Source organism: Papio anubis, chromosome 5, assembly GCF_008728515.1.
Source record: "Papio anubis isolate 15944 chromosome 5, Panubis1.0, whole genome shotgun sequence".
NCBI classification, from domain to species: domain Eukaryota; kingdom Metazoa; phylum Chordata; class Mammalia; order Primates; family Cercopithecidae; genus Papio; species Papio anubis.
Genome location: NC_044980.1, coordinates 120155384 through 120178033, shown reverse-complemented (window position 1 = coordinate 120178033; position 22650 = coordinate 120155384). Strand labels below are relative to the sequence as shown.

General features: G+C 39.3%; 1 protein-coding gene across 4 annotated transcripts in view; it reads right to left on the bottom strand.

Annotated features, from left to right (window-relative positions):
* MEGF10 (multiple EGF like domains 10) overlaps positions 1 to 22650 on the bottom strand; it is a 375350-nt gene that overhangs the window by 42677 nt on the left and 310023 nt on the right. For all 4 annotated transcript variants that reach the window (XM_021940186.2, XM_021940185.2, XM_021940188.2 and 1 more), the window contains 4 exons: positions 20480 to 20726; positions 18455 to 18575; positions 14577 to 14713; positions 6303 to 6515 (listed from right to left, as the gene is read on the bottom strand). In XM_021940186.2, the coding sequence (XP_021795878.2) occupies positions 6303 to 6515; positions 14577 to 14713; positions 18455 to 18575; positions 20480 to 20726 (718 nt within the window). The remainder of the gene's footprint in view (positions 1 to 6302; positions 6516 to 14576; positions 14714 to 18454; positions 18576 to 20479; positions 20727 to 22650) is intronic.

Sequence of the window (22650 nt, the reverse complement as noted above, 5' to 3'; positions counted from 1 at the left end):
TATCCAGACATTTGCTAAATGACTTCCCATCAGAGGACTGTTCATAGATTTTCTACTCTTGGAAAGAATGACAACCTGGGAGGGATGAAGACTGAGGATGCAACCCCAGTTCTCCCACTACCTGAGTAGCCTCAGTGAAATCATACAACTTCCCTGGGTCTGATGTCCTAGTCTGTCAAGTGAGGGTCTCAGCCATGTCTCATAATCTCATATCCTATATTTCTCCTCCTCCTTGTTCAGAAAATTCCTGTGGGTTGAATGGTTTGGTGCTCAGTTTTGGAGGTTTATTTAAATATACTTTTCGACCTCTTCTGTACCTTAGTGTTCACAGGCAAAGGCCTAGAAATTCATCGAACACTCAGAAAACATGGCATGAAGAATACCTAAATACAGTTCTACATATGAGGTGGTTTCTTGAGTGTAGGTTTAGATTCACAGGACCAGGGCGTGAGTCTCAGATCTACTCAAGTCTGCTTATCTTCTATTATCCTTGGGCCAATCGCTTATCCTTGAGCAGTCACATGGCATCTCCATGGCATCTCAAACTTAACATGTCAAAAACTGAGCCCTTGGGCCAGGCACGGTGGCTCAAACTTGTAATCCCAGCACTTTGGGATGCTAAGGTGGGCAGATCATGAGGTCAGGAGATCGAGACCATCCTGGCTAACTCCGTGAAACCCCGTCTCTACTAAAAATACCAAAAAAATTAGCCAGGCGTGGTGGCAGGTGCCTGTAGTCCCAGCTACTCAGGAGGCTGAGGAAGGAGAATGGTGTGAATCCAGGAGGCAGAGCTTGCAGTGAGCCGAGATCATGCCACTGCACTCCAGTCTGGGTGACAGAGCGAGACTTTGTCTCAGAAAAAATAAAAAAACTGAGCCCTTGTTCTTTCCCTCAGTAAACTGAGCCCTTGTTCTTTCCCTCAGTATCTACCCCTAATTGTCCAAATTTCTGTAAATAGCACCATCAGTCACTTAGTTTATCTAGGAGTTATTCTTTTTTTTTTTTTTTTTTTTTTTTGAGATGGAGTCTCTCTCTGTCACCCAGGCTGGACTGCAGTGGTGCAATCTCGGCTCACTACAACCTCCACCGCTCAAGTGATTCTTCTGCTTCAGACTCCCGAGTAGCTGGCATTATAGGCATGTGCCCCATGCCCAGTTAATTTTTGTATTTTTAGTAGAGACAGAATTCCACCATTTTGGCCAGGCTGATCTCGAACTCCTGACCTCAAGTGATCTGCCTGCCTTGGCCTCCCAAAGTGCTGGGATTATAAGTGTGAGCCACCATGCCTGGCCTAGGAGTTATTCTTGATAACTCCTTCTGCCTCATCACTAGAATTTAACCATTCTAACTCTAAAATATATTTTGAATCCACCCACATCCCTTCATCTTCACTGTCCTCATTCTGCTCCAACTGATGCCATCCATCTCCTCACCTTCTGAACAACCTTCCAACTGTGCGCCCACATCCACTCATGCCTTATCACCTAAAGAGTAAATCATATCATTCTCCTCCTTAAAACTCTGCAAAGGCTCCCCACTACCCTTGGAACAAAATCCAGACTGTTTAATATAACTACAGAGACTCCACAATTTATTGTCTAAACCAGGGCATTTTTAAGAGTGAAGAGAGAGTTGCTAATAATTATACTAGGACAACAGGCCTAAACCAGACTGTCCTTGTGAAACCTGATACACAGTCACCCTAAATACAGCCCGTGGGGCCTCGTCATCTGGCCACTGCCTACTCCTCAACCTCTTCTTTCATCTTTATTCTCTCTTTATTGCTGTGCTTGACCACCCTGGATTTCTTCTAGTTTGTAAAAGCATCATATTTTTTCAACTTAACGACCTCCACATGGGCTATTCCATATTCTTAGGATGCAGTTCTTACTCTCTGCCTATCTCCCTCCAGATTGTCTTTCCAGTCTCTTCCTCAAAGAGAGCTTCCCTGTCCACCCAAATTGAAGGTAGGTCTCTCCACTTACACTCTTCCTTGGTGCCCTGATCCTTCTTCTCATCTCATTTTCACAGTCTATAATTCAGTTTATTTTTCCAGTCCTTTAATGTCTTCCTCCTCTCCTACACTGTGAGTTCCAGGAGGGCAAGAATTAAATCTGTTTTTGCACCTTTCACTGGCCCATAGTAGGCCCACAGTGAATGTAGATTGAATGAATAAGTGAAAATGCCACAGGTGAAACAGAGTGGATGTGACTCCGGGGACCTAGCTCTCCCACATTAATCTGCTTCTCCCTGACATCTCAGAGTCACTGAACAATGTTAAATTATACTCAGTATGTATGTATACAAAGCGGAAGATTTCCTCTAAAATTAGTTTTTAAAATGTCAAAGTCTTGGCTTAAAGGAAATAGCCATTAATCACAGAGAACAACTCATGAATGTCACCATGTTTGTGATGATATTGTAAGTGAATGCGCAGACCAGGAGACAGCATTTACTGGGCCCTGTGTAAGTCTCAGCAATGTGCTGAGCACTATTTAGTTCAATCCTCACAACCATCCTAGATAGTATGATCCCATTTTATAAATGAGAAAATAGAGAACTAGAAAGGGTAAATTATTTATTCAAAGTCTCACACAGGTAGTGGGGCAGAATCAAACTTGAACCCAGGTTTGTTTTTATACCAAAGAAAAAGGAGGCTTGCTAACAGCCTGCTAAGTGGACCAGACATGAAGGAAAATTGCTAAGATTTAGAATTTGGCACATATAAAGGGGTCAACAGGATCAGTAAAAACAAATATTGTACAAAAAAACAGGGAAAAATTTAAGTCTGCTTCAGTAAGTCCTTACATTTGATAAACGGAAAAGAAACATTTCAAGTGATGGATTGGTTAAAGTAGCCTACCTTATCTTAACATATTGTAAAAGAAATGATATTTTTGGTAGAAAATATTACTTTACATTGAAAAGTATAGAAAATAGTATTCATGGTACAGACATAATGTTAAAGAAAATAGACAATTTGGATGACAATGAATTCAACAAAGCAAAAGGCAGGCTGAGAAATTGATATTCAATGCCCCCCAGTGAGTGTTAGTGCTGCACACTGGTTTTCAGATTGATTGACACCAAAATTAGTATTCTGCAATTTGTAATTAGATGTAGGAAGCTAGAGCACTTTGGAGGCATTTGATGGGTTCTCATGCAGGCAGCTTAATTGATAATGAGATTTACGTGTTGTTATAGGAGCAGCAGATTGGAGGTTGAAGGGTAATATACTCATTACCTGTTTTCTGTCTAAAGAACAGATTGCTTTGTGTATATGAAAATAGGATTATACACATATGGGAATAGTTGTCATTTTATAAACACATACAACTATATACATATATTCTAAGAAACTGTTCGATTTAATAGTTGAATTATGACAAAAGTCCAATACTATATAATATTGGCTGAAACAGCATCATTGAACTTCCTTTTATTCATTTCCTTAGATGTTATTAATGCTCAAATGTACTGACAATTATGTGACATTTGCAAATAGGTACATCCGGATTGTCCATAGCTATTAAATATCTTTATTACCAAAACCAGTTAATCTATCTCTCTATGTTGCATGTGGAATATTATTAAATCTCAAATTTTATTTTCTTGTTCAAAATCATTTCCATCATAACAGTTAGTTTTCAGTTGAAAAGTCCAGGTCACAGTGAATGTCTTTAGGCTCAATAATGGTGCTAAAGTTTAAAATACTAGTATTACTTATAAATATATTTAAATTCCTTTCAGCCCTATGATAGACTGCAAAATAAAAATGGCTACAAATTCTTTGCAACACCTCCCATCGAGAGGTGGGATATATTGAATCTGGACTTGGTTAGATGACTTGCCTTATCTAAAGGGATATTAGCAAACTTGACATAACCAAAGGCTTAAAAAGTGTGTGTTGGGGGTCTGTACTGTCTTCTGTTACTTTTAGAAGCCAGTCAACATGTGAAAAAGCCCAGGCTAGCCTGCTAGATATTGGAGATGTGTAGCTCAGTCACCCCCATAACCCAGCCAAATGCCAGACATGTGAGTGAGGATATCCAGGACCAATCAGCCTACAGTTGATCTGCCAGCTGAACACAAGGAGACCAGCAGAACCACCACCAAGCTGAGCCTAGCCTACATAGTCAAGCAAAAAATCATCAGTTAGTAAATAATTGTTATTTTATGTCATTAGGTTTGGAATAGTTTTTTGTTGTTGTTGTTTGTTTTTTAATGCAGCAAAAGCTACCTGATACAAACCTTTACTCAACTATATGGCTAAAATATATGTCAATGTGTATATCCATAGAACTCAATATGTACCTAAAGACAATGCACATTATTAATTTACATTGTATTTGTTATCTCATTAATTATAGTGGAAGGTTTTAGTACATCATAAATTATGTAACAGCAAAGCTCCACTTGCTTGATAAATGATAATGTGAACAAACTAGACTTTCAATTAATACAAAGGTTCTATGCCTTTTGATTTGAAGGGACCTTGGGCTTCCAGGAATTTTACAAATAGAAGTTTAAGATATGAGAACTAGATAGCTGGCTCCAGTGATGAATTCAACAAGATAGAGTCATATAATCAATATTAAACTTGTTTTAATAGAAATTTGTAAAAGCTAATCTTTAAAAATGCCATCCATGATTTACAAAATCATGAAAAGACTGATTTTTAAAAATATTCGGATTATTCGGTATATATTGTTAGACAGATTTTAGTGTTATTGATCTATGTAATTGTCAAAAAATGTCATGTACTTCTTTGTTAACACATACATGCTTAGGTACATATGACCTATGTCAAAATTACCACAGTATTGCCATCAATTAACTAATTCTCCACTCTGCACCTTGCCACTACTAATAGGGCATCCAATTCCAACAAAATCAACATGCTCTCTGCGTCTCCAGTTCTTCTCATAGCAGAGCTCTTTCTTTGCATAGATTTATTATTCTATTTGATTTCAGTTGTCTCTACATACAACGAAACAACACACCAGCGTAATGTTCTTAGTTGTCACTACATGAGGCTTACTTTCTGCTGCAACAAGACTTATACTGTAGGAAAGGTACCCAAATTCATAACTTGTCCTGAATCCTGCCAGCTCCTTAAATATTAGGGAGTTGAAAAACAAAACCCTGTGGAGATTATTCATTTTTATTCCCCTAAATATTTACGTAAATGTGTCAAGTAAAGAAAGGCAATATTTTCCAATGAAGAAAACCAAAGTTGACTAATGTGGCTTACAAAGTTACTTGAATCATATTTTGAGAATACATTTCTTTCATATGTCCCACTAAAATGTATTCCAGCACGCATACACATGTGCACACGCACACACACAGAGTGCAAACTCTATGTTTTTGTTACTAACAATGGTTTACAGAAGAGACCAACCACATGGTTTTGTTTACTTTTAACTTCTGTGCATTTGGGATTTGATGTGGCTACGAATTATCTTTCAGAAGTATAAATGAAGTAACAGCTGTACTGAATGCAAATAAAAGTAATTCTAGTAAGATCTGAACTGCTATATAACGCACTACATTTTTGTCAAACTCAGCTTTTCCAGCAGTCTGCAAAGGAGGCCCAGAATTCTGAGTTATGTGTATCTGGTCCCTGGGGGAGGGAAAGAAGAAACAGGGGTAAGAAGATATTTTCAGGGCAGACGAGGTACAGTAGGGTGGGTGGGATCGGGGTTTCCTGTTCTCAAATTCTTCGAGAGGTTTTTGAGCTAAAAGTCTCTTGTGAGTTCTATGTCAGAGTAATCAGTTCGAAAAAGATATTTCACATGTGACAGCCACATGTGAAGCACTTTCACAAAACTTCCACCAGTACACTTCCTCTCTCTAGCCTTTTTTTTTTCTTCCACAGATGTGCTGTCAAATAAAAGATGCTGCAGTAAGAATCATTTTATGATATTTTTGCATACTAAACTTGGCTGAACTCCTTGTCTCTCATTGCATCTTTGCTTCTAAGGGAATGTCACAGAATCCCTTGCTTAAGGGAAAGTTCTACTAACCTCAGCAAATTTTGTTTTTATCAGTGGTCATTAATAGAGAATAGAATTTGCTATCCACCAGTAACCATTGAACAATTTTGGCACCTTGGATGTGGACCATCACACATTAAGTTAAAAAGACTTCCTTTTACTTGGCAATTCCTGCCCAGTGTAGCCTAGAGGCAGGAGGGGGCTTGGGGTGAGAATCACTCTATCAATCCCTCCTTCCAAATCCTGAAAACCGAGGTTAACATTTTCACAGGACACGTCCTTCCAGGGGAAGCTGACACTCACCTATGAGTGTTGTCCAAGTGGCAGGGGCACTGTTTGTCACATTTGATGCCGTAGAGCCCCTCAGGACACAGGCGTGCTTCGCAGCGCTCACCAGCAAAGCCGGCTTCGCAGAGGCACGCACCACTCACATGGTAACACTTCCCTCCATTGACACACTGGCAGGTCTCAGCACAGAGAACACCATAGGTCCCAACAGGACACTCATCCTGGCACCTACCAAGCAAGAGGCGGGAGCAAGAAGAAAGATTAGTTAGTGCCATGTGAAAATAAATAGTTGATCCAGAATGGTTTTGTTATGCATGAATTGAAGCTGCTTTTTGCTGTTGCAATTATTTAGTGATTGTCCCATTACAGGGATGAAAAGCGTTAAGATACATTACTCTGGCTAAGTATACTCTGGCTACATATTGTAGTAACAGTAGCATGACCTGTAGAAAACAAAAACAAAACAACAACAAAATGAAACCAAAACAAAAATACAAGCTTAGGACATGAGGCATGTTTACACTTAGTGCTTACCAAAGTTATACAGCACTTTAGTAGATACTAAGAAAGCGAGAAAAGAAATTTTCAAATGTTAGTCCATAATGATGAAATTTCAAAACATACTTTCCCAATTCCAAAGAGAAAATTTTGCATCAAATTTGAAACTAAATTTTAATTCTCTTGGCTTTCATGTGGACATTAATTTTTAATCTTAGCCATGTTTCTACTTTTATTAAAAGCTGAATGGTAATCATTGCTCCTCAGTTAGAAAGTTCTTTAACTAATAAGCCAAGTCCTCTTTAGATCCGGGAAACTCCGAGCTACCAAAATCTGACATCCTTAATTCCAACATGGGAAGTGCCTGCCAGTAGGAAGGCTTGGAGTTTTCTAACACAAAATGTTTGGCTAGTGGGGTATTGCCCTCTGTTGGGAAGAAGGGCTGCCAAATGGCAAGGAGTAAAGATCAGCCCTCAAACATTCACTTTATTGTCTTTTTAAAAATGGCATTGGAGCTCTGTCCAAGAGAAAGGATATGCTCTAGGTAAGGTGAATGAGGTGGGAAGCCGAGTTGCTAGAGGGAATCATGATAGAAAAGAGAAAATGATCTCTCTTGCTCCATGGAAAGCACAAATAGTTCTCAGACTAGCCAAGTTTCGTTTTGACTAGGCCAGGTGACTGGCTCTCTGCAGCAGAAGGAGAGCTTTCTGCCAAGGGAGGGAGACAGGGCTTTGCCCAGCCGAGCATTCGCCACAAGAAGGGTACACTTTGTCTCGGCAGCCACTTCCCATGTGGCTCTCAAGTCAGGCCAGAACCAGAGTCAAAAATATAGGTCAGCCTTGCATTTTTCAGATCTGTATAATGTGAGCAGCAAGGCATAATGACAAATTCAAGCACACTTAAAAGAAACAGAAAAGAAACATACTTCAAAGAAACAATGTTTCCACAACTTTGCATATTTTTAATGATAGGGTACAACAAGTAACAATACCAGGGTGGGAGGAATTCTATTTTAGTGTAGAGGACAAATCTTGATTTTTTTTTTTTTTTTTTTTTTTTTTTTTTTGAGACAGGGTCTGCCTCTGTCACCCAGACTGGAGTGCAGTGGTGCCATCATAGCTCACTGTAACCTCAAACTCCTGGGCTCAAGTGACCCTCCCACCTCTGCCTCCTGAGTAGCTAGGACCACAGGTACTCACCACCATGTCAGGCTAATTTTTAAATTTTTTGTAAAGATGAGGTCTTGCTATGTTACCCAGGCTGCTTTCAAACTCCTAGACTCAAGTGATCCTCCCGCCTCAGCCTCCCAAAGTGTTGGGATTATAGAATGAGCCACTTGGACCAGCCCCTTTGATGCTTTTCTGGTTACCTCTGGCTCTAGCATATATTTAATGTGATGGAGACAAGGAAAAGAATCTCATGTAAATTTAGTTTCACAGATTCTAGACATCTTCAGGTGTATTTGTCAACAGGTAGAACCTTCAATTGCTCAACAAACCATTAGGAAAGTTATGGAGTCATTGAACTAACACTCAGCATAAAATAAAATGTGTGCCTAAAAGTTATACATGGGTATACCGATTTTTGGACTGGAGTGTATTTTTAAAAGGTGCTCTTTATTTTTAACCTGTAAGAAGCTTCAATAAGCCAAGTCATCGAGTTTATTCCTTAAAGATGTAAACTTTAAAGAAAGAAATGCTTAGGCACAATAATTTGGCCTCATCATGGCTCCTACTGAAGGCTGTCAAGACAACTTTTCAACCTGTCTGTTAGATTTTCTCACAAGTCAGTATCAAAAGGAAAAAAGGTAAAGATAAATAATATAACTTTCCGTCTCCTAAAAGGATTTGAAAACAAACCCTAACGTTAAATTTTAAACTATCTTCATGATTTCAACTTGGTAAAAAGCACTGCTTAAAAGTGGTTGAAAGTGGTATAGATTGGAAGCCTGGGAAAGTATCTGTTACCAAATTACAGGGAACCAGTGTGTTTATTTTATCATATCTTGGCAGAGACTTCCTTTCTCAGGAAAAATAAAATCTATAATAGCTGGCCTTGACCCACATTTACCTTTTTAACCTACAATTAAACACACTACTAGTTTGTATTATAAATATAAAACAAAAAGTCCTATTTGAATGTTACTTACTAAAGCAGCCATTATTTAAGCTGGATTCATATTCCCATTTTATTTTTTGTCAGTGTTGTACTTGTAGGACAATCCTGTTAATAATAGTTACGTCTGCTTCTATCCACCAAAGGAAAATGGTAGGATATCTTTCTAGAAGTATATATTTTCCATCTTGAAAATAAACATAATCACGAAATAGCTGATGCCTTTCTGATTGACTGCATTAAAAGTCTTTATCAAGCAGTCTTATCTTCTTTTTGGTCCCTTTACTTCAAGAAGCACCATTTCCCAACAAATTTTATGACCTTAATGCTGTTTCTGTGGTCCCAAATGGAATAGGAAAAGCTCTCAAAAATCGATAAAAGAGAAAACACGTTTTCTTAAGACAGTAGAAAAGTAATAAAGATACAGTAATAAATAGCCACAGTAGAAATATGGAAATTTGGGGTTTCTAACTTTTTTACATTTCAAGTAATGTCCTAGAATTGGTAAGAATGGATAAACATTAAGTAAAGTATTAACACATCAATTCCCAAAACCAATGAGGGTCATAGACTTGTTTTAATACCGTTTCTATTATTATGTTGCATGTCATTGTGAACTTAAGGAAAAAAGGAAGTGAGTTAACATGTAAAGGGTGACAGGTACCGCTTTCACTCCTGTCCTAAGCATGTCCTTCCCTAGAGTGATTGGAATAGTCAGGCCAAACTATGATTTAGTGTGAAAGAATCACATTCCTCATTAAACCTGGGATCCATGAATCAGCTGCCTACCTTTCTAACATCTGGAACTGCTGCTCTGGGGGAAATGTAAAAAGCACTGGGAAAGAGCCAAGGTTTCCATGCTCCTAGACCCAGGAAAGAGTTCCTCCATTGATGACCAATGCTGCATTCCCCAATTCCTGTCTATAATTTTTGACTTCACCTCCTTTCACCCACATTTATCTTCACCTTCAGGGTACTATCGAACACAGGCCTGGCAGAGCTGTTTTGGGCTTCACCTTAACACAGTTCATCACTGAGTCACGCATCCTTCCATCCAACTAACACTCACTGGCACCAATCATGTGCGTGGGCCCCTACTAGGCTATTGCAGGACCCAGAGTGATCCTATGGCAGCACCATCAGCATGTGAAACTCTTTTAACCCCTTCAGAAGGAGTTTTTTGAGGATCTGGAAGCCATCATCTCTTCACTCTTACTTGACTGTGTCATGTTACATTTACTTACCACAATATCCTCTCAACCTTTCCACAAACCTCAAAGCCTTTTATTTGGGCATCCCATGCACTGCTCTGCCAGCCTACGGGGTGCCTGTTTGGATTTTTCTTATTTCCCTCTGGCCGGGAGGACTGTCCCCACATCCTGGGAATGCTGTGCAGGCTCCTAGGGCCGGCAGCCCTCTGCCCTAACCTCACTGATCAAATTTCGCTGACTTCTCAACACAAGGGAAATGGCAAGTTAAGACCCCAGCCTGTCAAGGCCTTTCTCCCCACACCTCCCGTCACGGACTGCCTCATAGACGTTCACTGTTGTCCTTTCATAGTGACAAATGTGTTTGCTGTCTTTGTGTGTGTGTGTATGTGTATGTGTGAACTCCAGAGCCTAGACAGGGATGACAGCTGAAAACAGGAATCATTTCACTGGCTCATCAGAAAAACAATAGTTACAAGAGCAGCAGGTCCAGAAGCAAGTTCTCTCTTTACTTGCTTTCTCTTTCTCTGGCCCCTGGCCTTCCTTGGCTCAAATGTAAAATGTATCTGAAAATTAACTGTTATTCCCTTTCCCTGTATTCCAGATGAAATATGTATAAGCTCATTTGCCTTGTATGTTTATTGTTCTTGTGCTGCCTCTAATTTGAAACTTAAATCCCTAGAGGGCAAGAAAATAATTATATTGTCATTTTAGTGCCCTAAAATATGACAAGAAACTATTATTAAGATTGTGTTTGGTCTTGTGCCTCCCTTATCCCAACTCATTTTTCTATAATAGGATATTAAATGGATCCAGAAATTATCTAACAGCCTAATCTATCCAAAATACAACCTAAAACTAGGATGTCAGTTACAAAATCTGAGTAGTCCAATTACATGTTATAAAAACTGTGTACTAAGAATGTAAACAATTCATTGCATGAAAAATTAAAGGAAAAATATGTAATTATATTAGCAAAAGACAAAAAGTCATTTAATGAAATTAAGCAGCTACTATTAACAAAAGATTTTAATTTAAAAAAGGAATTTAAAAAACTACTTAAGAATGAAGAAAATAATTTACCAAATACCAATAGCAAACATGAAACCATGCTGAAGCCATTTCCAATAAATTCGAGAATAAGACAAAGATTTTTACTTTTACTGCTGTTTGTCAACATTAATTTGGAGGCTCAAATTTATGCAATAATTCAAGGAAATGAAATAATCATTATACATATTGAAAAGAAAAGACTAACTTATGTTTATTTGTAGATGATATGATAGTATAACTAAATAACTCCAGAGTTTGCAAAAACAACATTAAAATTACCTTAAAAGTTTGGTATTATGAATAAATTAAAAAGTAACTAGTCAAAAGCAAGTTTTTCTCCAACCTGAAATATCCAATTAGATGTAGAAATGAAATTTTTAAAAATTACATAATACTAAGAAATAAATTTAATAAGAAAGTACAGGGTCTAAGTTGGAGGGAGGAGGGAACAAACCTGACAGTATCTTATTAAAACTCATAAAATTATACCAGGATTTTAGAAAGAGAAAAAATAAGGGGAAAAAAGTTGAAGGAATTCTTAATTCAAAGACATCATAAAAAATAATGATAGCTAATTTTATACAGCTCATAAACATCACTCAAATTGATAATCACTAGTATTTACACAGTTCATAGAAATCGTTCTAGAATAATAATATCTAATATTGATAAGTTCCAGGACTGTTTTAAATGTGTTAACACACTAACTTATTTAATCCTTACAACAACCCTAGAGAAAAGTACAATTATTATTAGGATATTACAGACAAAGGTGTTTCCAACACCTATAATCCTAGCACTTAGGGAAGCCGAGGCGGGCAGATTGCCTGAGCTCACGAGTTCGATACCAGCCTGGGCAACACAGTGAAACCCTGTCTCTACTAAAATACAAAAAATTAGCCTGACGTGGCAGTGTGTGCCTGTAATCCCAGCTACTAGGGAGGCTGAGGCAGGAGAATTGCTTGAACTCGGGAGATGGAAGTTGCGGTGAGCTGAGATCGTGCCACAAGACTCCAGCCTGGGAGAAAAACAAGACTCTGTCTCAAAAAATAAGATAAAATAAAATAAAAGGTGTTTCCAGGGACACATTGACCTAAACCTAGATTCCAAATGGTTGTTTTTAATCACTATGTCCTTCTGCCTCTCAAGTCTCTTCTCAAATCCTACACACACATCCAGTGAGCTGGGCTACCTAGTCTTGCAGGACATGACAGATTCACGAGCATTGAAAGAAGGATGCATACATCAAGTTAAAAGCCTTCTGCACAGCAAAGAATACAATCAACAAAGTGAAGAGACAACCCACAGAATGGGATAAAGTATTTCCAAACTATCCATCTGACAAGGGGTTATAGGTTGGTGCAAAAGTAATTGCGGTCTTCACTATTACTTTCAATAGCAAAAACCGCAATTACTTTTGCACCAACCTAATAACCAGACTATACAAGGAGCTCAAACAATTCTATAGGAAAAAGTCTAATACTCCAATCAAAAATAGGCAAGAGATTTGAATAGACATTTCTCAAAAGAAGACACACAAATGGCAAACAGGCATATAAAAAGGTGCTCAACACCATTGATCATCAGAGAAATGCAAATCAAAACTATAATGAGATATAATCTCAAACCAGTTAAAAATGGCTTATATCCAAAAGACAGGCAACAACAAATGCTGGTGAGGATGCAGAAAAAAGGGAACCCTTGTACACTGTTAGTGGGAATGTAACTTAGTACAACCACTATGGAGAACAGTTTGGAGGTTCCTCAAAAAACTAAAAATTGAGCTACCTTATGATCCAGCAATCCCACTGCTGGGTGTATAACCAAAGAAAGGAAATCAGTATATGGAAGCATATCTGCACTCCTAGGTTTGTTGCAGCACTGTTTACAATAGCTAAGATTTGGAAGCAACCTACATGTCTATCAACAGATGAATGGATAAAGAAAATGTGGTACATATACACAGTGGAGTACTATTCAGCCATAAAAAGAATGAGATCCAGTAATTTGCAACAACATGGATAGAACTAGGGATCACTATGTTAAATGAAATAAACCAGGCACAGAAAGACAAACATCACATGTTCTCACTTATTTGTGGGATCTAAAAATCAAAACAATGGAATTCATGGACACAGAGAGTAGAATAATGATTACCAGAGGCTAGGAAGGATAGTGAGAGGGTGTGGGGGAAATGGGGATGGTTAATGGGTACAAAAAAAATTAGAAAGGGCTGGGTGTGGTGGCTCATGCCTGTAATCCGAGCACTTTGGGAGGCTGAGGTGGGTGGATCACGAGGTCAGGAGATCGAGACCATCCTGGCTAACACGGTGAAACCCCGTCTCTACTAAAAATACAAAAAAAACAATTAGCTGGGCTTGGTGGCGGGCACCTGTAGTCCCAGCAACTCGGGAGGCTGAGGAAGGTGAATGGCGTGAACCCGGGAGGTGGAGGTTGCAGTGAGCCGAGATCACACCACTGCACTCCAGCTGGGTGACAGAGCGAGACTCTGTCTCAAAAAAAAAAAAAAAAAATAGAAAGAAGATTAAGACCTACTATTTGATAGCATAATAGGGTGACTATGGTCAATAGTAACTTAATTGTACTTTCTGAAATAATTTGAAGAGTGCAATTGAATTGCTTGTAACTCAAAGGATAAATGCTTGAGGGGATGGATACCCCATTCCGCATGATGTGTTTAGTTCACATTGCATGTCTGTATCAAAACATCTCATGTATTCCATAAATAGATACATCTACTATGTCCCACAAAAAAAAAAAAAATTGAAGAAAAAGAAGTAGGGTGTGCAAAGCACTCTGAGATAACAGTTTACCATTTAATACAGAGGATGAGGAACAGGGGCAGGAAGACCCACACGAGCACAGCCAGTTTTTCCTGTTTCGTGTGGAACCAGAGGGCCCTATAAGTCCCAGCAGATCTGACTCTATCACCACCACACAATCTAATGATTGACATTCTCAACAGAGCACTGAATCATAAGAAAGTCACTTCATACTTTTTTTCACACATAAAGGTACCTAAGTACACATCCCATTTAAAAATAAATCTATCCCCAAGCACTTAAAGTGTAAGTGGCAGTCCTAAACACTCAACTCTCTAGAATGACATTTTCATCATGGGTTCTGAATAGCTGATATTTTATGGTCTTTTTTTTTTTTTTTTTTTTTTTTTAGTGCTTTTTCTGTTATTTTCAATTTACCATTGCTATTTATAATTCAGTTTCTATACACTGAATTAGGATAGAATCTGTCAAACACATTGAGGCTGTATAGCTACTTCTGAAATATTATGGAAGAGTCATGGACACATGGTATTGAAGATGTTCCCTGGACCCTACAAACTTTCCTTTCACATCATTATGAACAGTCAGAGAAATACAAGGGCATCCCTTACCGTTCCCCTGTGTATCCTGGACTGCAATGACATTGGCCTGTGGCAGCATCACACGTCCCTCCATTATGGCACTGGCATTCTTGGGAACAGTTCTTTCCAAAGCGACCCTCGGGGCAAGGCTGACCACATACTGTGCCCTGCATTCAAAGAGACTTGGAAAATTAGATGGGCCTCCAGCCAGGGAAAGACAACTGATGGATGAAGAAGAAAAGAGAGGAAATAGAAAGGAGGGATAAGGGAACAGGGCTGCAAGAAAATTAGATTGGGGAATTTTAGAGCACATAAACTGTTCATCATCTTTAAAACGTTAGAAACATTAAATTGACTTAATTACTCAGTAAGCCCAAATCTCAAGATACATTCAAAGATGGCTGAATAGTAATATTAAGCAAAATCCATATTAAAAACTGAAGTTTAAGACAAAGTTACATCAAACTATTATGGCAACCTAAGGAATGTATAAATCCTCCTGATGTTTTTCTTTGTGTCTTACATGCACAATAAGTCAACAATACTTATTGAGCATCCGTTACATAAATGGCAACATCTGCCGCACACGCAATATCCAAATGCTTTACCATATGTTCTAGAGAAAATGCACATTTTATCATTGACGTTATTTCTTAAAATGTAGCATAACACAAGATTGAAATTTTGTGTACCTGAATTAACAATCACATTGCCAAAGAAAGACTTTTACAGGAATGAACCTAGACATTTATTTCAGAAAAAAAAAACATTTTATTTTCAGCAGATTCAACAAGCATTGCTGAGCCAAGATCAATAGGAAACTTATTTCCTGGAGAGAAAAACCAAGAGAGTAACTTGGATATTTCTCCTCACCCTAGAGGCTGTCCATCTTGTCAAGCAGTCATTATATTTACTCCAATCCTGCGTGGATAAGAATAAGATACTGTACCATTAACTCAATGAAATACTCTGTTTTCTTCTTCACTTGGCTGTAACACTTGGGCTCACAGCTTCTCATCTATTTATTGGACTTATAATTAGACAAACAACATATCCCAAATAACAGAGATTTTTCTAATGTTTTTAACTATTGGAAGCTGTTGTTCTGTCCTCCCTCTCTCTAAAAAAAGGCAGACTGTGGGCACTCTGAAATTGGAGGCAAGTGAACACCAGATGGTTTCCTAAATGTTTATTCTGGACAGCATAAGCAAATACATTTCCTCTAACTCCTGGCTACCCACAAAGGCAGTTGGTGTGCTAATTAAGTCTCCTCTGGTGGTTTCTAGCTATCTACAAACGGAAAATTTCTTCCACAGACTCTTGGAATGGAAAAGGCCTTTGAGAGATGATTCGAATCAGCACTTAACTGAGAATCATCTACATGCCAGGCATTGAGCTAAGCACTGAGAATCAAAGATAAGGTAACAATCCTCAATTAGCTCACAATATGGGGAAGGGGACAGATGTAAAAATCACTCTAGTCTCTCCACTCCAGTCTGACATGGTATACTTAGTGTGAGGTAAAAGCATGATTGCAGGAATAACGTACTGAAGGTCGGTCTGTGGTAAGCAGGGGTGAAAATTCTCCCTCTCTCAGGGCCTGACTTAACTACCCATAATGGTCCCACACAAGCTTCAGAAATGCACTGAAATATTTTCGTGCATAAGGATTAACATTCACAAGCAGCTTTAAAGAGGACATGATTTCTCTTAGTTAAAATACGAAGGTATGTGTGTATAATAGGAATATATATTCAACTTTGAAAAGCACATAGGATGACAGCACAAATAACATGTTGTAAAGGAGAAGTATAAGTTGAAAGCTCAGCTACACAGGAGAAAAAAACAAGCTGAAGGATTTTTGAAGCAGAAGTGAGGTAAGGGGCCCAGGACACAGAGAAAGAGGTGAGGGGAGGCTCCGTTGGGCCGCTAGAGAGGGGTCCATCTGTCTACATACTGGGACTCATAACCCAAGCGTGCGGTTACCATTTACTCACATCCTGACCACCCCAACTGAGAAGAGCTTCAGCCTCAAGGCAAGGCGAGGCAACTCCACAGACAATATCTACACAGAAGTCCTAGGAGTAAAAGGCCCGCAGTTCCTTATCCAGAGAGCATGGGGTTCTCAACACTCTGCTGCTCCAGCAAAACACTTTCATCGCAGAAGACCAACGCTGGCAAAAGGCTGAGTATAGGAAATGAAAGAATAGAAGGAGTCAAAAATAACCCAGCATCTTTACCTCAGACAACTAAGAGAGAAGTGTTAGTTTTAACCAAGACAAAAAGGTAGAGGAGGAGTAGCCTTACAAAAGGCTTGGGTATACAAGTTTGGATTTATTAAATTTATTAACATCAACTCTGCCAGGCCTGCTCAAACCTGCTCAGTACTCCTTAAACAGCTTCTCTTTCACCTTGTCCTCATCCTCAGGCACTCAATTAAAGTTCTCCTCTCTCTCAAACTCCGTTGCCTCATGCTGTTTCTCCACGCTTTGCCTCTAAAATGAGCTTTGTCTGGGCTACTCATCATTTCTGACCCTCTCAGATCTGATTTTTATTGTATACTTGCCCCAGTGGCCTTGACATCTTAAACTCTCTCTTACTTCCCAAGACCCTCATTGAAAAATGAACTCCAGTTCTCCTTTGTTCCACAGCCACAAGAAAGGGCAATACCAGACCAATTCTCCGCCTAGGTCTGGCTGTGGAGACTCTAGCTTGGACATTGCCCAAACAGATGGTGGCTTTGTGTCTATAGGTTATCAAGGTTGGGGTGACAAATATAAATCTAAGCTCAAGGCAGGTAAGATCAACATCTAGGAAAACCATCAAGTGCTTCTTAAAGCTATGGGTCTGGATGAGATTGCCAGAGTGGATTTATGGTGAGAAAAGAGGACAAAATCCTGTAATGAAGTAGTATGTAGAAGAAGCGGAATTAGAAAAAGAGATCTTTAGTATGAAAGGTAAGAGAGGGGATGATTAGAAAAAGAGAAGGCAAAGGAATTAAGGAACAGAGGTTGGTGATCAACAGAAAGAAAAGCTTTGGAGAAGTGAAGCTGAATGAGAACAGAAGAGTCTTGGCAATTCAGTCCCTTGTAACCTCTGAAAGAACAGCTTCAGCACTGCTCATGGAAATAGAAGGTGATAAAAAAAAAAAAAAAGTCAATTGCTCTGTTAAATAGTTTGCTAATGAAGGAAACAGATATTGGTTGCTCACTCATCTGCCTTCAAGCAGACATAGGCACAAATCAACTCAGAGAGATGACATCAATATTATTCTGTTTCCTGATTTCAGATGTCTAATTTGAAGCTAATTGTTACTGTGTATTCTACGTAACTCTAAGCATGTGAAATTGCTACATAAAGAAAGGGTACCCTGGTCAAAGTTTGGAGAATATGTTGAATAGCCTCTTCTTGGATTATCACACCCAAGGCTCTGAGAAGTCCTGCAATATTTGGTAAATGTGGTTTACCTCAATGTATCCCCAGATTTATATGATTTTTTTTTCACATGACACTTATACTGTTGAGAATAATGTTCCCAAAGAACAACAGCAACTCCTGGAACAAAATTATGAAAATAATTATTAAATAAATCCAGTGTTTATCAGCACTGACTGTCATGTGAGACTAGATATTTGTCTCTCTTTTTGTATCTTTAAGGGAAATGCAGGACAGATGGCCACTATCCTTTACATGACAACCTTTAATGCACTTCAAGTCTAGGACTAAATCACCTTCTTCTGTCTCCTCAGAACTGAAGAGCTTCGGCTTTAAAATGGCTTGAGTCTTTCCAATCTTCAACCATCATGGTAACTTTCTTTTGTGCTAAAGTCTCCTGCATATGTATTCACTGAGTATCCTGGAATGGGTGACTTTGGGGCAGGGGCAGAGGAGGTGGGAAGGAAGCTTACCATCCAGCCAGAAGGGCAAGAGCATTCTCCAGTGACGTGATGACACACTCCTCCATTTTGACAAGGGCATCTCTGCTCACACTGTGGACCATGTTTACCAGGAGGACAAAGATCCTCACAGCTGAGGGATTAACATGTGACAAAGGACACTGTTATTTCCCAGACACGTGATCCTCAGGTTCACAGGCACAACAGCGCCCAGGGTCCCCAAAATAGACAAGTTTTCTGTGTTCAATAATCGCTTCATTTAATTAATTGACATCAAGAACATTAATCATATTGCCTGGAAGTGTCTTTGAGGAGTCACCCAGTCCTTCCCTTTGTTTTGGGGTACTTTCTAATAAAGCCATTTCAGTTGGAAGAGAAGCTGTCCTGTCTGAGAACACTGAGGAAGAAAACTGGCCAAACACTCATTGGTGACAGGAACTTTTCATGTAACTCTTATAAAGGGCTTGTGCTCCAATTTAAGTCTACCTTTGTTTATGTGTTTGTTCTATTCCCAAAGAAAATTGAGATGTTGCACATCACACCCTTTGTGCACATATTCATCATTCATTTTTTTCATTTTTAAAATTGTACTTTAAGTTCCAGGATACATGTGCAGAATGTGCAGGTTTGTTATGCAGGTGTACATGTGCCATGGTGGTTTGCTGCATCTATCAACCTGTCATCTAGGTTTTAAGTCCCGCATGCATTAGGTATTTGTGCTAATGCTCTCCCTCCCCTTTTCCCCCACCCCCAGACAGACTCTGGTGTGTGATATTCCCCTCCCTGTGTCCATGTGTTCTCATTGTTCAACTCCCATTTATGAGTGAGAACATGCAGTGTTTAGTTTTCTGTTCCTGTGTTAGTTTGCTGAGAATGATGGCTTCCAGTTTCATCCATGTCCCTACAAAAGACATGAACTCCTTCTCATCATCCATTTTTGGCGTTCTCTCCTCCTGACTGACAAGTTTCCCTTCTCTCACCTACCCACGTGTCGCATGGCCCTTCTTCTCTAAGCCTTTGTCTTTCCTGGTCTCCTGGGAATTCGCTCCAAGTTTCCCAGAGCCCAGTTCAATTGTGGCCTTGATGAAAACCCATAAAAGCAATATTAACAATTAAACAGTTTGAGATAATCTTCAATTCTGAAAATCAGGGCTTTCTAGGGTAATGCAATTTTTTTCTTTAGCTCCACTCTACAGACATTTAACACCGTTGGCAGGAAGTGTTTACCTAATCAGCCATATTTTGTTTTTTCAAGTTTTAGTTCTGTGATTTATAAATGTAATTTTCTCGGTAAGAGAATAGCTTTTTCTATCTCTTACTTTTTTTTTTAGCAACTTCTGCCTCTTAATTCTGTTGGTGAATAGAAGTGAACTGAAGCATGCCCTTCCCACAAAATAAAGACAGTGGAGGTTAAGTAGTTGCTTGAATGTTCCTCAGAAAGAATTAAACTGTGTGTGCACATAATCTACATAGATGTAATACATATATCTTTACATTCACAAAGCAATATGTATACATGGGCATTAAATAACGTATGTATCCCTAAGACTTAATCTTTTATTATGGACTATTTTTAACACCTTCCTCCTTTTCTCTTCTAATGCACTGAACCCACCCAGCTTTCCCCAGCTATTTAATTGCCACAAAGAGCAAAAAGACATGGACCATTAACACCCAGCAGTATAAATGAACATAATCTCGGGAGATCCAAACAGAACCCCAAATATGCCCCAACAACCCCCAAATAGTGCCATTCAACACAACATCCTGACTGACCCTCTTTCTCTTTGCCTTGCTAAAAGGAAAGTATGGAAGCTGGCCCTTAGATTCAGGCTGGGCTCTGATGTCCAAGAGCCAGCAGCAGCAGCACCTAGTGGCCATCACTGCTGACCTCTGCATCTGTGCCTGCAGCCTAGACCCATCAGTAACTCTTCAGGCAGCAATGCAAACTGAAGCACAAGAAATATGATGGCAGCAGCAGCATGAATGGAGAGGGTGGGTGGGCTCCGCTCTGCTGCTGGGCAGCATGTGACTTACAAGGCTCCGGTGTATCCTGGTGGGCAGCGGCATTCCCCCGTGACGTGGTCGCAGGTGGCTCCATTCTGGCACTGGCATCTCTGATGACAGTCGTTACCATAAGTGCCCTGCTCACAGCGGTCCTCACAGCGCCAGCCCCGGAAGCCCGCAGCACAGTGGCAAGCCCCGGTGATGGGGTTGCACAGAGCCCCATTTTTGCACTGGCACCGGCTGGTGCAGTGGGGACCCCAGTGATCACCATCACAGGCTGAGGTTGGGGAGAGAAACAATGAATATCAGAGCATGGGTGTGGGTAAGGGAGAACCAGATTTCTTCTCCTCTTGGGGAGAATGGCTTGGTGCCCTCTCATCGCCATTCATTAGCTGGACATCAGGGTCCTGGCCCCAACCCATGGCAATGCTTCACAAACTGGTGCTCAGCACCAACTGGGCCACCTCCTATCACTCCATTGCTTAACTTCATTGCAATCATGTCAATAAAAAAATAAAAAGTCCCCATGCGTTTACTCAGACTGTGTTCTGAATCCAGAGTGTGGGGTCTGATGTGGCTGGAGAAATGGGCTAGGGGAAGAGCTCACGGGTTCTGCAAGGAGAGCAGGCTGGCTAGGCAGATGGGAATGATCAGCTCATGCAGGGACATTTTTGCATATGAAGGGGTTTGGATTGCATCTTGTGAACAAGGGATTGATAGTGAAAGAATTTAAGCAAGAAGGGAGAGCACAGATTTGCCTCCTCCTAGGTGTGTGGAAGGAGTTGACGATGAGAGGCAGAGAGATGGAGCAGGAAAAATGGCAACAGTCCAGATCACCGTCACAGGCAGTGACCATGAAAAGGGAGAGGGGACCCAGAGGCAGAGGTACTGGGGAGTGGACTGACCCTGCTACAGGTCTGGGCCAGAGTCCCAAGTCCTCTAAGAAGGAAACTACTGATTTGCTTTTAAGATATCAGTCAAAACATCTGTGATTGGAAGGTAATCAGAATTACCGACCAAAATAATAATAATAATAACAATAATAATAATAATAATGGGCAGAAAAAAATGGACAAATATGCTTAAATACATTGACATATTTAAAAAAATAAGACATGCCTGAAGCTGAAGAATGCACATTAAATAAAAAGATAATAGAGAAACAAAACTGGGTAAAAGACAAAGGAAGAAAATAGCATTTGAGAGATCTATTTAAGGTGCAGTTCCAAAGAAAAGAAAGAGAGGCTTCAATATAAAAGTCAGTGAGTAGAAAAGGGGAGTAGGGAAGGAAAAAAACTTCAATTCCAAACATTCTAAAAAATTAGAGACGGTGATGATAAACAAAATGTGTACTCTTAATACGTATTGCCGAGCCAGCAGCATATTTATTTATTAGATGCTATAAAAATCACTTGAAGAAGAAGCACCCTGCCTAGAGCTCTTAGAATAAACTGCTTTTATGATTAAAAAAACAGTTTCATTTCGTAAAAATTTTGTAACCTCAACAGACCTGGAATAAATTGTTCAAAAGAAAAAAACTCTAGGTACACAGCAAACAACTCATCAGAAGTACTGAATCTGTCTTCCAATATTAGAATCTACCTTTGATTTCATAATATCAAAAGGTTTAAATGAATAATTCTGTTTTTAATCAGTATGACTTTGGTTTCATTAGTACTTTAATAAACACACTTTAATACAATTAAAAACAATGAGAGAGAATTATGGAACCTAAAGCAGATCAAGAAAGCAATTACCTAAGAACTCACAATCTTCTTTCACAAAATAAGATTAGGTAGTAGTTCCAAAATGAGACTGAAGCCTAATTGTTATTCATATGAGTTGTTTCTTTTATTGCCTATGGATATGGACAATGAGTCTTTTTTCCATTGTAATTCTTTTAATCTAGGATCTTAAAAGAAAAAAAAATCTTTAAGAAAATTGCATGGTATGTTCCTTTTGATCCTCTCAGCTACCCCAGGTAGAGAAGACTCCGTCCTGTTTTGAAGGGCCTCCGAAATAAATTACACATGCCTTTGTAACTTGTTACTTGATTTATCAATCCTCAAGAGTAAGAAAAATCATTCCACATGAGCCAAATTCGTTATCTTATCATTGAATCCTTTTCTTCTCCTGACTTTTTCACAGTATAGTAAACCAGTTCACCACTGTCCTCTATATTAAAAATGACCTTATTTACA